The 16,376-nt window shown below is 45.5% G+C and overlaps 1 protein-coding gene across 1 annotated transcript in view; it reads left to right on the top strand.

Moving 5' to 3' along the window:
- atp11b (ATPase phospholipid transporting 11B) overlaps positions 1 to 16,376 on the top strand; it is a gene marked incomplete at its 3' end in the record, with an annotated part of 109,973 nt that overhangs the window by 79,080 nt on the left and 14,517 nt on the right. Inside the window, exons 17-18 of the mRNA XM_084311257.1 lie at positions 2,874 to 2,977; positions 13,247 to 13,428. Of these exons, the coding sequence (XP_084167383.1) occupies positions 2,874 to 2,977; positions 13,247 to 13,428 (286 nt within the window). The remainder of the gene's footprint in view (positions 1 to 2,873; positions 2,978 to 13,246; positions 13,429 to 16,376) is intronic.

The following is a 16,376-nucleotide window of genomic DNA, read 5'->3' as shown; positions in this document are numbered from 1 at the left end:
TAACGTTAACACATTGACCGCCGGGGGTTGTGCCCATCTTATACCCCTCTCTGCCACCGTTAAAAGCCTATGGAGATGTTTACCTTCTTTGCAGGGCTATAACTTTTTAAATTGTATTGCTATATTGACATTACTATGGCCCATTCAACATCGATTATCTATCGTTCAGGATGTGGGAACGTTATACTTTTTCATTCATACATTGTTGTGTTAATACCTTCGAGAATATAAGTATGTTTTTAATCTTTTCTGCTGTAATTCCAAAAACGCTAGTTATAGGCCCAAACGCATATGATAGATTATCGATTGCCGTTTCTTTCCCATACACGCTATATTAAAAAATTCAAATGTATATGATCGGTATACATTATGCTTCATCATGCGTGGAGGAAAGGGGGGGGGGGGGGTCGTTTATAATTCGTTGATCATCAGTAACGTCTTTATGTACTATGGGTGGATATATTGATCAGACTGATTACAAACAAGGAAACGCACAATCGAGCTGAAAATAACGTTACTGTTCTCTTACCGTGGGCCGATGAGACTGGCGGTGAAAGATCCCAATTATTCGACGCCGATCGCCTAGGTCCATTTCCGGTTTGTATGGCGCAATGAAATTATATAGATTATTAAGTTTAGAAAGCAATCCATATGTACTATAGTGTCTGTTAGGAGTCCCGTAGCGAGATGTGACTGCCGGAGGAATTTCCTCGATGCACCGATGACACTTCCGGTTTTTGCGAGAGTGTAACTCGCCCGACCATCCACCAGGCGGCGGTATTGAGCCGTTGCAGTCCCATCTAGGGTCCCGCTAGGGCATCGGGGGTTGGGTGGATGAATTATGAATGCCATGGCGAAAAAATGAAATATTGATCTAAAAAACGCTGTACAGCGATGTTGGCGGCCAACGCATGGCGGGCAATAACGCTGAAAAGCGATTTTGGCGACCAATGTGTTAATACACTATTGACACATGTGCAGACAGTTGACAGTTGCTGGGTAATTATTTGACAACTTCTGTCCATAATAAATATAACCCCGACAGTGAATCAATGACTAATTGCGACATTTGTACTTACTGATTCGATATTTTCTTTTCGGGTCCCGAATACTCGATTACTCAGTACAGCTCCCTTCTTTAGTAACATCCTGGAAATCATCCTGGAAATCACCCCAGCATTATAAAGTCCTTGATTCTCAATGTCCTCCTTGCAAAAATGTGCGGTACACATTTGGCGGGTCTCCAAAAACAAAACAAACTTGGCCCATTGCTGGCGGATCACGACATCATCAGGAAATTAACACTTTGGGTGCCATGGGTTAAATTCATGATATACCATAGATTGCCAGCTCTATTTGTCTATGGAGAAGTACCCCTTCTTTGCATGGCTATAACTTTTTAAATTCTATTGCTACATTGCCATTATTAGGGCCCATTCAAAGTCCTATATGTATTGTTCATTGTGTAGCAACGTTAAACTTTTTCATTCACATATTCATAGTAAAGTATGGTCTAATGTATAAGTATGTTTTCATCTCTTTCTGCAGCTTTCTCCAGAACGTGATCTATAGCCCCAAATGCATTATATTGATGATGAAATACAGTTTGATGGCAATCGGGGCGATATAAAAAATGTCAATTGGACGTACTTCTAGAATGATCTACGTATGATCTGATGATGACCGGATGGGCGGGGGATCGTTTATAATTCCGTGGGCAGCGTTATATCATTCATCTAGTGTGGGTCATATGTTCATCATAACAGTTTATATGGAACACGATCAAAAATAACGCTGAATCTTACCGGATCTTCCTCGCGCCGTTGGACGATCAGCGTGGTGTAGACCGTTTTCGATTATGGGATGTTTATCCTGATGAACCATTTCCAGCTTGTATAATACTATAATATAGTATATAATAATATATTATACGTCCAAATCATGTTGTTTATCGAGTTATTGGCAATGGATCGCTATATATTGTGACGAGCCAGAGTGCCGGCAGCCAAACAGAGTGCCCGGAAGTAATATGGCCGACCAGCACAACCTCCACAGCACTTCCTGTTTGGCGATTGCGCCGATCGGCCACCAGATGGCGCTCCTGAACCGCCAGAGAGCTCAGTGGGTCCTCCTGGTGGATCTCAGGCCAGCGGAGGGGAAATATGAATCCGATCACAGATTTTTGAAATATTGATATTAAAGACGCTGTAAAGCGTCCTTCGGCAACTTGAGCATGGCCGGGAATGACGCTGTAAAGCGTTTCCCGGCAGTTAAAGTGTTAATGCAAGGACGTATTCGCTGCTTGGCAGTCAGGAACAGCACAACATATCTTGCCCGTTTTGCTCATAACGTTTTTAAATGCTAACCCAATGCTAACTAACTGTTAAACTTCAATTCCACGCATTTGCTTGCGTACTGCAATAAATAATGGTTGAGTGTGCGCGGTGGTTACAAACATACTCATTACTATGCAGATGAGAATTCTTTCTATGTCAGCAAAACAGTCAAATTCGAATGGCTTAGTTCAGTGTGGGAGCATCTCCTGAGATCTGAACTGGAGGAGTGCGTAAAAATGAGAATTAGAGAAATAGACATTGTTGATACAACCCCAGATTGCTAGAAAACAATGCTAAACACTGGAAATGGCTATTTATAAGACATGGGACATTTAAAGCGTGGCCCATTGACAACAGGGATGGGGATACACACTGGCGCTGAATGAGTTAAGAGGTTAACTGTTGTGATATTGGTAGCAAAACCATGACCTTCTTGTTGGCTGTGTCTGTGGTTTGTAAATTAATTATTGTGTTTTATTGTGTGTGCGTGTGTGTGTGTGTGCGTGTGTGTGTGTGTGTGTGTGTGTGTGTGTGTAGGAGGAACAGTGTTATTCACTAAGGGAGCTGAGTCGGCCATCTTGCCTTTTGCCACCAGTGGAGAGATAGAGAAGACCAGACTACATGTAGACGAGTTCGCTCTGGTGAATATGCACTTATACACACATATATATTATATACATATACACACATATATATAAGACCAGACTACATGTAGACAAGTCCACTCTGGTGAATACACACATATATACATATATAAATTATATATATACATATACACACTAGGGCTGCAACGATTCGCTGACAGCGTCGACGTGATTGACCATGAAATTTCGTCGATTTGCATATTCAACGCATCGTATTGTTACTTGTATGTGCATTTTGCGGTGGAAATGGCAGACGTTCAATGTCATAAAATGCACAATGTGTAATCGAACTAGTGTGCAATGAATCACGTTCAAAATATAAATAACTTCTCTTAAACCACTATTCGTTGGTTTTGACAGTGTGCATTTCACTCGCATTTGATAACTTCCGTGTTTCACATCAACTCCCGCTGGAAGGGAGGGGCTGAGCCCGATACCCCCCACCTTCAATTTTAGAAGCTATGACATCTAGCTCTTCAGCCGTGCGTTCTACAGCCCTGAGGAGCAGCCTGTCCATGCTTTACATCCTCGCCATTCCTGTATGCCCACGTTGCGGTAAAAACCTTAACTAATGTTAGCTGCTAATGCTAACTAAGCTAAGCTAACCCTGGAAAGAGTTCCAATAGTGAGGAAAGTGATTTGAAGTAGCGTTACACTATAAAAACGATGATAATAAATATTTAACTTCATTACCAAAAATATTGTAAAATCATTAAGTCTGCTATAAGCTATTCTCCCTCTCTCTTGTGTGTGTGTATAAATGTACTATAGGCTACTCTTTTTGACATGGCTAATTAGCTAATTAGCTTTAATAATCCAGATTCCTGAGCCTATTTTATTCAAAAGGAAGATATTGATTTAAATATGTTTAATAAATAATATATATTTTTTTTTAAGATTTAATAAATTGTAACTATATCTCCTGTGCTGGCACAAGCACTACCATAGCATGGAGTGGGGAGATAACACACAATACATTAAATAATCATGGAGATATACTAAAAAGCTATTTATCATTTTTGGCCGGTAAAAAGTCTCTCTGGCTGGTAGTTTTTTTTAATCTAAAGCTAAAAAGTTCATTTTAAATACTGTTTTTCAGCATTTAGCTACAGGCATGTATACATTGTATGTAATGATAAACAATGTCATAGTAACGAGTGGGTGTTATATTATTTCAAGATAATAAAGTAGCTATAATGAGTCAATAGATAAAAAGCAGTACCTACTCAGGCATCCACACTACACAGCATTTATAGACATAAATAAACTTCATGGCTCATCTCCTACTCTGGGTATTCAGTAGGTGGTGTCAAAGAGGCAACTACCCATGTGACCTGAGGATACTAGTAAAACATTTTGAAATATTAAATTGCAAATAGAATTGATTGTAAATGTTTCTGGTAAAATAATCATTTAGATTTATAGACTAATCGATCAAATAATCAACAGATTAATCGATAACAATATAATCGTTAGTTACAGCCCTAATACACACACACACACATATATATATATATACACACACACATATAAGACCAGACTACATGTAGACGAGTTCGCTCTGGTGGGACAATACACACTTATACATATACATTTACACACATACATATACAGTAATCCTATATGTTGTGAAGGATCAGATTAAACCGAATATATATATTTATTTATGGATATATATTTAATAGTATTTGTATATCGTTTGATATCCCTTGTATATTCCTTGTACATATACACTGAATATCCCTTTAGTCTACTAACAGCCCATAATAGTTTCATTCTACCATTGGACAAGAACCTGGCGCCAGCAGCCAAGCCCCTTGGTTCAAGTTCAATCGTGCCGACGAACATGTCGTTACAAGCCCGGTTCCGCGTAGGAATACGTCTGGCGAAATACGAATGGTACTATTTGTTCACAGCGCATATATATATGGCGCAAGTAAAGTAGAACTTTCTTTTAGTCCATTAGTCCTTTACCCTCCAACCTAGTAACAGACGTGAAGCCTCACCCACGACCCACGTGTGGTGCAGTATGGCCTACTTGGCCTCAGAATAGGCATTGAGACATCATGTGGATTAATAGTTGAATTGTCATAGTTTGGCACTATACCGTCGAGTGGGACGTATTTCTATTAAGTTAATAATAGTCTATTATGTATGGTGCATCGTTCGGTTAGAGTTATAAAGTGAGCAGTACCCCCCATCGTTCCTGGCGTTATCTAGAGTCTTAACCAGGCTGGGCAGACCACGTGTGGTGCTTTCATCCGAGGAGTTCTGGGCCAGGACGAGTGGACCTGTACATTGGATTACTTTACCCGGACGACGGCGAGCCCTACACGGCTTGGATTATCTACATGCTTTGGGTGCTTTGATTATGCCATGGATAACAGCCAACACTGCTGAGTGTTGGAACTACCCCCCGAGAGGAGTCCAGGTGAGACGGCGCTCTACCCCGAGTGAGGTCGCCTCACGTCTCTTCGTTGTGGACCGGCAGCTACCGTCTACAAGAGGGCCCAGCTGTATTAATCTGTGGACCGAGGTTCTGTGGGCACCGTGTTCAGCACTCTGAATTCTCCCAAGAAATCGTCGGCCAGATGGGATATCGCCAGCGGCTCTCCTAACCCCCCCCCCCCCCCCTACTGACTTACAACCAGCGGGACCCCCCTTTAGTGTATCCAGCTATAATCATTTAAGTACCATCGCTATAGTTCCCTAAAGAACCAGGTTGTATACTTGCTCCCTGCGTAACCAGAGATTGGACATTCAATGTTGATTTGCCTACGAATACTCATTTGCCTTACAAGTGCATTCAAATCATAAATGTCATTAAGTGAACGTTGTATATACCCTTTGCTATATAAAATATTCGATTTATACATTTGTGTGGACTTCGTTTCATCAGGTGGGAAAGTGTTCATCATATCTACATCATGTACTGTGTGGCCAGTAGTTAAAGTACATAATCGGTAGTGGTTTAATGATACCATACTTATCAATACAGTCAGGGAATTGTACCCCTCAGTTACAATTGGTCCTTCGAGCCGGAGGGTAACTAGTGTAATATTAATATAGTGTTATTAATATTGAAATGGCCTATGATGAACACTCCACGAAACGGTCCTCCTAACGTAGAACGCCCGCGGCGCAGACGACAGACACCTCAGTACTTAGAGGACTACGCTGTCAGTCAACTACCTAGCCTTCGACAAACGGTAAACGCGGTAAAAGTAGAAAGTAAAATTATGTCTGACCTTAACGACCAGGTTACCCCGACCACGGAGGCCCTAGTGGGTTCTAATGTAACTGACCAAGCTCACGGTGGGGACCAGGAGGGAGCTGACATGCCTTTACCCCCCGCCAATACCGAAGAAGTAGTCCCCGACCAGCCCCGGGAGGAAGACAACCCTACAGAGAGAGAACTCTGCACGGAAGAAGAGGAGGAGAGCGCCGAGGAAATAGAGCTCCAGGACTCCCCAACGAGTACAGCCAGGAGCGGCTCACCCCTACAACCGTCTTCCCCCAGCGAAGCGGAGAGGATGCTATCACAGGCGTTCCTCGCCAGCCTGACAGCCTCTACCGAACGCGATCGACTTCAGGGTGAACGCGATCGACTTCAGGGTGAACGCGATCGACTCCAGACACAGCAACGGAGCGAAGAAGAGCGCATACGCCTGGAGATGAGACGCCTTCAGACGGAAGAGAATATGGCAAGAGACCGGGCCGACGCCCAGCGCGCCGCTGCCGGTGCCCAAAGAGAAGCAGATCTCACCAAGCGCGAAGCCGAGCGCGACAGACTACAAGCGCAGCTAATGGAGCAGCTGATCCTCAAGGCAACACCCTCTCCCTCCGCCAGGGGTTCAAGGAACTCGTCGAGACAACAGTCAAGGGCAGCAGCTCCTAACCGAGCAAGCGACCCTGAACTTGACCAACAGACCAAGCCTATACCCCCCGCAGACCCCCTTCCCAGACCGGTCCAAGCGAGACCCAGCTACAAGGAAGGAGCGGCATACACTGCGGAGAAGCTAAATAAACGACTACAGGATCTAGAGGACCTGATAGAAGAAGAAGAGGGAGAGGAGGAGAACCAAGCCCGACGACAGCACAGTACTCCACCGGACCAGGAGGTCCAGTACAGCCCAGGCTATACCCCCGCGGCGCTGCGCTACAGACCCCCGACTCTATTCACGGGTGAGCATGACACACGACCAGCCCCGAGGAATAGCACCTGGACCAGCGGGCCATGGTACCCTGCCGGTACCAGCCCACAGAGAGGCGCAAGAGGAGACTCGCCTAGGAGGTCTCTCCCCCAACGCTCGCCGATGTATCAGCCATCCACGGCGTCATACATTGCCACACCGACGTTTCCAGACTTCACCTATGAGAATCGAGCACAGTACACGGAGCTCCGGATGTGCTTAGAGACAATGATGGTGGATGTCGCTGATGAACGCCACAAGTATGCAATATTACTGAAGCACCTGAAAGTACCGCGAGCACACAATATAGCGCTAGCCTATGCCACCTCTACGACCCCATACACCGCGGCTCTAGCAGCGCTGGACCAGAGATGGACGTATATGGGATTACGTAATCCAAGAGATAAGGCATATTGATCGCCTACCCCCAGCAACAGACAATCGCTCATTAGACGACCTGTCTATAAAAGTGCAGTCCCTGGTAGGGATGCTGGGAGCGCAACGGGAAAAGGGTATGCACGAGCTATACGCCAACTCTAACGTCGAGAGGATTTTAGAGAAGCTGCCACCCGCCAGACAAGAGCGCTTTAGGCGGCAGAGAGACCACCGTGATCCTAACGGTCCCGAACCATCCCTCCTCGATCTAGCCGACTTCCTGGCGAGAGAAGTCAGCAGCCTACGACTGGATACGTTCGGGCGGAGCACACCAAGCTCCAGAGAGGGACCCAGGAGAATAAACGATGGAAGAAGATCGGTGACTGTCATGCACCAATCAGAATCAGTACCGAGCAGTAAGAACCACAGTACCCCCTCGAGAAAAGAGAAGTGGAAGATGGTGTGCCCGTACTGCGGGAAGGAACACTGGCTGTCACAATGTGACCTGTTCACAAAGATGAATGCAGAAGAAGTGAGTCAATGGATAAAGTCCAACAGGCGCTGTTACCGATGTGCGCGCAGTCACATGGCAGCCGAATGCCGCCTAAAGAAGAGGTGCAGTCGGTGTGACGGAGCCCATCTAGATGTACTACACGACAGTAACAGAAGAAAGCCTGCACCTGCACCATCGAGCAGCACCAAGGCAAGTGTCATGTACATTGACCCCGCCAGCAGCAGCGGCGCCCAAGTGCTCTTAAAGGTAGTCCGTGTAACATTGAGCTACCAAGATAAAGTCATGGACACTTACGCCGTCCTTGATGACGGGTCAGAGAAGACCCTTCTGCTCGCGTCCGCTGCGGCCCAGCTGGGACTGCGGGGGAGCGAGAACCAAATGACGATTCGGACAATAAGAAGAGATTTAAAGACGATAAAGGGCGAGAATGTCTCCTTCACTATCGCAGCAAGCGGGCAGCCAGAGCGACGGTATAGGATTACAAATGCTTTCACCAGCCAAGAAATAGGACTATCACAGTACACCTACCCCATCGCCAAGCTGATGGATAAATATGTGCACCTGCGTCAACTACCTATCCCGCTCATAGACGGCGCCACCCCGACCCTGCTGATAGGCTCCGACCATGCAGAACTCATAGTCCCGATAGACCGGGTCCATACAGGACCCCGAGGCTGTCCTGCAGCAGTCGAGACCCGCCTAGGATGGACACTACAAGGCCCCCTCGCTAAATCTCTCAACCGAACAACAGCCACTAGCTGCCTCCACTCCAGAGTGACAGAAGGAGACACCACACTCCTGCAGCATGTCGAGAAGAAAATTGACTGGCGACGTCGTGCGCTGCTCCGCGCCTCCCTGATCAAAGACGGCTTTGATCTCCGGCAGCGGGCCAGCAGCGACCCCCCAGTATTGCGCAACCTCAACCCAGAGGTCGCAGAGGACCCAGCAGCAGATGAAGAGGTCCGACACAGTGTGAAGAACAGTTTCTACGTGGACAACTGTTTACAAAGCGTTTCGACTCAAGAAGAAGCCGAGGTTCTCCTACTCAAGCTACGCGCCTCCCTGATCAAAGGCGGCTTTGATCTCAGGCAGTGGGCCAGCAGCGACCCGCACGTATTGCGCAGCCTCTCCCCCGCCGACAAGGCTGCCAGCAGCGAGACCTGGATGGCGACCATCCCAGGAGAAGCCCAAGAAATGACACTAGGACTAGTCTGGCGCTTCAAAACAGACTCGCTCCACTATAGACACAAACCCCTGACCACGGAGCAGGGAAGGTCGACGGCGATACCGACCATCAGACGGAGTGTGTACAGAACACTCGCCAGACAATATGACCCGTTGGGATGTATTCTACCTTACACCACCAGGGCAAAGATGATTGTACGAGCACTATGGGACAAGGACCAGGGCTGGGACGACCCAATACCCGCACCCCTTGCCTCCACATGGAGAGAGTGGGAGACGGAACTCCGCTCACTCCCAGGCGTCAATATACGCCGCAGCTACTTCCCACCCACAGTGAGGCCAGAGACATGCAAGATGGATCTACACGTCTTCAGTGACGCCTCCGAAGTAGCCTATGGATCGGTGGCCTACTTGCGTGCCCAAGAGAAGGGAGGAGAGATACACACTGCTTTCATCCTGGCTCGCTCAAGAATAGCCCCACGAAAGCAACAATCTATCCCGCGTCTAGAGCTCTGCGCAGCCCTAGCAGGAGCGCATCTAGCCACGTTAATCCAACGTGAACCCACCATTCCGGTGCACAGAACAATCTTGTGGTCAGATTCCACGACAGTACTCACATGGATCAAGTCTGATTCATGCAGATACAAGGTCTTCGTGGGAGTCAGAGTCACCGAGATTCAAGAGTTAACAGAAGCAGCGAGCTGGCGGTATGTGGACACCAAACACAACCCAGCTGACGTCATCACCCGGGGAATGTCCCTAGATGACCTCACCCGTCGCAACATCTACAGTGACGGACCCGAGTTCCTCAAGCTCCCGGAAGAAGAGTGGCCTACGCCCACCCCACGGGAAGCGAGTAAAGAGGAGGCTGAGAACAAGAAACCTATGTTCTGTGGACTGAGCACAGTCGCCTCCACAGACCCCAACATAGATGATTGCATTACCCTACAGAGTGCGCAGCTAAAGACATTCCTGTGGCACCACCCAGAGATTCAGTCCACTGCCGACATTTCAGCAGCTGACTACGAAGAAGCAGAACTTCTTCTACTACAGCGAGCCCAGAGAGACTTGTTCCCCGATGAGCTAGACTGTCTACAGGGAGGAAAGCCCGTCCCATCAGACAGCAGACTGCTCCACCTGGCACCCGAGAGCGACGCCCATAATCTCATCAGAGTGGGTGGTCGTCTGCGGAGAGCCCCCAATCTACCGGATGACGTTAAGTACCCGATAGTCTTGAACAGCCGACACAAGGTCACAGAGCTGATCATAAAGAAATACGACGAGGATGTACACCACGCAGGAGCAGAGAGAGTCTTCGCGGAGATCAGACGTCGCTATTGGATACTTCAAGGAAGAGAAGCAGTGCAACGCTTCCAGCGAACCTGTCTAGACTGCCGAAAGTGGCGCGCGCAGCCCAGCATACCCCGGATGGCTGACCTACCTCCCTGTCGCCTCCGACTCGGCGACAAGCCATTCCACTCCACAGGCATGGACTGTTTTGGCCCGTTGTACATAAAGAAAGGAAGAGGAACCGAGAAGCGGTGGGGTATTGTATTCAAATGCATGACCACCAGAGCGATACATATCGAACTCCTTTCAACCATGAGCACAGACTCATTCCTTATGGCCTTCCGAAGATTCACATCACGGAAAGGAAAACCGTCTACATTGTTGTCTGATCACGGGACAAACTTCAAAGGCGGAGAAAGAGAGCTGAGAGAGAGCTTCCAAGCTATGGGCCCAGAACTTAAGACCCACCTCGCTCCATCCCAGATTGACTTCCAGTTTAATCCCCCGAATGCACCCCACTTCGGTGGAACCTGGGAACGAGAAGTACGTTCAATAAAGACAGCCCTGTACGCCGTGCTTGGGGCCCAGACTGTAGCGGAAGAAGTCCTAATGACAGTCCTCACGGAGATCGAGGGAGTATTGAACTCAAAGCCCCTCGGTTACGTCTCAAGTGATGTAGCAGATGTCGACCCAGTCACCCCCAACACACTCTTGATGGCGCGGCTGGACCCCGCGCTACCCCAGACAATGTACAGGCCTGAAGAAGCGAACGGCCGAAGAATGTGGAGGTACAGTCAAGTACTAGCTGACAAGTTTTGGAACAGCTTTCTACTCCACTACCTACCGTCTCTACAGACCCGCCAGAAGTGGGTAAAAGAGAGAGACAATTTGACAGAAGGAACAGTCGTCATGATTATCGACCAGTCACTACCCAGAGCTATGTGGCCGGCTGGCCGCGTAAGCAAAGTGATCACCGGTGCCGATGGCAAGGTCCGAGCAGCCGAGGTGCTCGTCCAAGGGCGAACTTACACACGACCCGTGGCGAGGCTAATAGAACTGCCCAGACTCCCAGACACTATCGATGACGACCATGACCCCACGACTTTGTGAGTTGACTGACCCTTACAGCGGACCTTGAGTGGTAGACAGTGCGGTTAATCTGTCTCTGCTTAGCTAATTAGGTGGGACTAATTAGGGGGCGGCTGTTGTGAAGGATCAGATTAAACCGAATATATATATTTATTTATGGATATATATTTAATAGTATTTGTATATCGTTTGATATCCCTTGTATATTCCTTGTACATATACACTGAATATCCCTTTAGTCTACTAACAGCCCATAATAGTTTCATTCTACCATTGGACAAGAACCTGGCGCCAGCAGCCAAGCCCCTTGGTTCAAGTTCAATCGTGCCGACGAACATGTCGTTACAAGCCCGGTTCCGCGTAGGAATACGTCTGGCGAAATACGAATGGTACTATTTGTTCACAGCGCATATATATATGGCGCAAGTAAAGTAGAACTTTCTTTTAGTCCATTAGTCCTTTACCCTCCAACCTAGTAACAGACGTGAAGCCTCACCCACGACCCACGTGTGGTGCAGTATGGCCTACTTGGCCTCAGAATAGGCATTGAGACATTGTGTGGATTAATAGTTGAATTGTCATAGTTTGGCACTATACCGTCGAGTGGGACGTATTTCTATTAAGTTAATAATAGTCTATTATGTATGGTGCATCGTTCGGTTAGAGTTATAAAGTGAGCAGTACCCCCCATCGTTCCTGGCGTGTGTTCAGCACTCTGAATTCTCCCAAGAAATCGTCGGCCAGATGGGATATCGCCAGCGGCTCTCCTAACCCCCCCCCCCCCCCCCCTACTGACTTACAACCAGCGGGACCCCCTTTAGTGTATCCAGCTATAATCATTTAAGTACCATCGCTATAGTTCCCTAAAGAACCAGGTTGTATACTTGCTCCCTGCGTAACCAGAGATTGGACATTCAATGTTGATTTGCCTACGAATACTCATTTGCCTTACAAGTGCATTCAAATCATAAATGTCATTAAGTGAACGTTGTATATACCCTTTGCTATATAAAATATTCGATTTATACATTTGTGTGGACTTCGTTTCATCAGGTGGGAAAGTGTTCATCATATCTACATCATGTACTGTGTGGCCAGTAGTTAAAGTACATAATCGGTAGTGGTTTAATGATACCATACTTATCAATACAGTCAGGGAATTGTACCCCTCAGTTACACTATATATACATATATACATATACATATACATATAAACACATACACATACACACACACATACATATACTACTTTTACTTTGGTTTCAACGCATTTTCAGTGTAAATTAAATATCCAAATGTCGTTCTGAATTGCCTCTGTCCCATATCTGTGTGTGTGTTTGTGTGTCTCTTGTTATAGCTGGGGCTGATTTGTGGCTCATCCTCTCTTTTTCTCTCTGTCTCTCTCTCTCTTTTTCTCTCATGTGTGTGTGTCTGTGTGTGTGTGTGTTTCCCTGATGATTTGTGTCTCTGATCAGTATTATTATTTTATTATATTATATTATATTATTATTTCACACATGTTGACTTATTCTACTGCATATTATAATATACAAATATAATATAATATAACATACATTCTTCTGGATGACTAATGATTGACATGTTTTCTTGCTCTCTCAGAAGGGACTGCGCACCCTGGTGGTGGCGTGTCGGTACTTCAGTCCAGAGGAGTACCTGGAGGCCGACAGACGACTGAACGCTGCCAGGACCGCTCTGCAGCAGAGAGAGGAGAGACTGCAGGACGCCTTCAGCTTCATAGAGAGAGACCTGCAGCTACTGGGAGCCACTGGAGTAGAAGACAAGTAATACTACTACTACTAGTAATAATTAGTGCTGTCAATCGATTAAAATATTTAATCTGATTAATCGCATGATTGTCCATAGTTAACTCGCGATTAATCGCAAATGAATCGCATTTTCTTTTATTTTTATTTTTTTTCATCTACCTTAACACTTTCTCCGCCGGAAACGGCTTACGACGTGTTTCAAGTTCATGCGAATTCTGCCAGATCACGGCGTATGATGTTATTCTGATCATATTTCATATTTTCGCCATGATATTCATATTTCACTCACGGAGCCTTGTCAGATGCTCTCTGAGCCAGCACAACTCTGCAACGCTTCAATACTGCCACCTGGTGGCTGATCGGCGAGTTGCCAAACCAGATATGCTCGTTGGAGCTCGGTCCGTCCCCTAAATCTGTCCGGCCACTCGTTCATCGTCTCGGGACTCAAGACACACACCGTGGATATGGATCGTTGCCATAACTCAATAATCCACATGATTTGGGCGTATATTAGTATTATACAAACCGGAAATGGATCGCCTCGATCCCCATCACATAACTGGGATCTGTTTGCTCCAGTATCATCCCCCATCGCTAAGAGGAAGCTGCCGTGAGTTTCAGCGTTTTTGAATATTATTATCCATACAAACTGCTCTGATCTATATATCACCCATACTACATGAAGCATTTAACGACGATCACGGAATTATAAACGACCCCCCCCCCCCCCGTTCACCCGCGCATGATCAGTCATAACGTTTAGGACCATGTACAGTTGAAGTTTTTTATATAGCGTCGATCGGTATCAAACGGCATATGATAATCTAATATATGCATTTATGCCTATATCTCACGTTCTGGGAAATACTGCAGAAAACGATAAAAACATATTTATACTCTAGACGGTATTTTCGTATGAATGTGTGAATGAAAAAGTAAAACGTTCCTACATCCTGAACGATAGATAATCGATGTTGAATGGGCCATAGTAATGTCAATTTAGCAATGCAATTTAAAAAGTTATAGCCCTGCAAAGAAGGTAAACATCTCCATAGACTTACAGTGCTGGCAGTGATCAAACATTGATGGATATAAGCGTGGCAGAGAAAGTGTTAAACTGATCTTTTTCAAGTTCCAAGTTTTAATACTCTTATCAACATGAGAGTCAACAAATGCGTGCTTTATGCAGCCATTTAACACAAAAGGATGACCCTCATGCATTGCAAATTTGCATCAAATTCAAAACAGAGTGATGCACAAAATAACTTAAAAGAAAATAATAATTTAAAACAATGAATAAAGTGTGCATGAAATAATAGGGGAAAGAAAACGTTAGGGCCTTGTTACATTCACCCACACAAGGGCTGAGTAATCACACACCCCCCCTCTCTCTCTCACACACACACTCTCCCAGCTCTCTTTCTCTCTTTCCCCTTCCTCTCTCTCTCTCTATCTCTCACACACACACACACACACACACACACACACACACACACACACACACACACACACACACACACACACACACACACACACACACACACACACACACACACTTCAGAAACAAACATAGTATCAATTAGGGATGCTCGATATTGGCTTTTTTACTGATACCGATATACCGATATTGTCCAACTCTTAATTTCCGATACCGATATCAACCGATACCGATATATGCAGGGTTTCCCCCCCCAAAAAATGGAATCATTTCAGGTAATTAACATTACATATCTCTTGTTGTGGAATTAACACAACATTATGCATACTTTTGACAATAAATAAAATCAGAATTTGTTCTTACTTGCTTGTCTGGGTAAATAAAATAAAAATAAAAAATTGAAAAAAAAATTGAAAACCAATACCGATATTTTCCGATATCACATTTTAATGCCGATATCGGCCGATAATATCTGTAGGCCGATAATATCGGACATCCCTAGTATCAATGAGAGCATCAATAATACACCTGAGTGAAGTCTAGTAAAAAAATTAAAAAAATTAAAAGATTTTATTTCTTAAAAGTTAATCGTGAGTTAAAAAAAAATATTGCCGTTAATAGAATCGGGCGTTGACAGCCTTAGTAATAATAATACTGTTGTAAATTCCCCATTATTTATTTATTTATGCTGGGTTTTATTATTTCCAGTCAGGCACTTCTTTGGACAGCTGAGGGGTCCTAGTGTGGTGTTAGATGCATGTGGTGTCTTGCCAGGACATGTTACAATGCTGTCACATTAGAGAGTGTGTTCGTGAAGAATGTTAACAAATTACACTCGCCAGATGTTTCGCGTTGTAACTCGAGACCTGAGGCACGCAATAGGTTGAGTGAGGTGACGATCGAAAGGCGGCAAATTCAACTTTCCAACAATATATTGGTTGATCGGCGAAAACGCAGCCCAAAGCCGACAGACTAGGCAAAGTGCCTCGATGTGCCCGCCGTCGGGCCGTCCAATGCTTAAGCCGGCTTTTCTTTATCATAAATCGATCAATAGAGACCGTATTAGATCCCCAATTATCATATCATGGGGTATCATTGGAAAGCCACACTCCTTGGCTACAACCCTGTGCAAAGATTATCGAGATCGCCAAATGATTGACGGAGCTAGAGCCCCGGGAGTCGGGGGTGGTAATGTGTACTTTTGCGTACTTTGGGGCACATCTCACATATCGGCATGTAACTCGAGAACCGCTGAACGGATTTTGTCACCTGAAAGGGCAATCGACGGGAAACAAATAGGGCTTTAATTCCATCTATATATTGTATTAAAAGAAATGCACACCGAGCCACTAGAGGTCGGCAAAGAATCGTCCACATGTGGGCCCTTGGATGTTAAGAGGTTAATGTTTTTAAATATTTTTTTTGTAGCCAAGAGTAAAGACCATAACCCTATCAAAAACAGTAGTCAAAGTGTATATTTTCATTTTAACCGATGTTTTATACGATTTATCGGAAATACGAATTT

The sequence above is a fragment of the Notolepis coatsorum genome (assembly GCF_963971535.1).
Source record: "Notolepis coatsorum genome assembly, chromosome: 3".
NCBI classification, from domain to species: domain Eukaryota; kingdom Metazoa; phylum Chordata; class Actinopteri; order Aulopiformes; family Paralepididae; genus Notolepis; species Notolepis coatsorum.
This window is presented reverse-complemented; position numbering and strand designations above follow the sequence as displayed.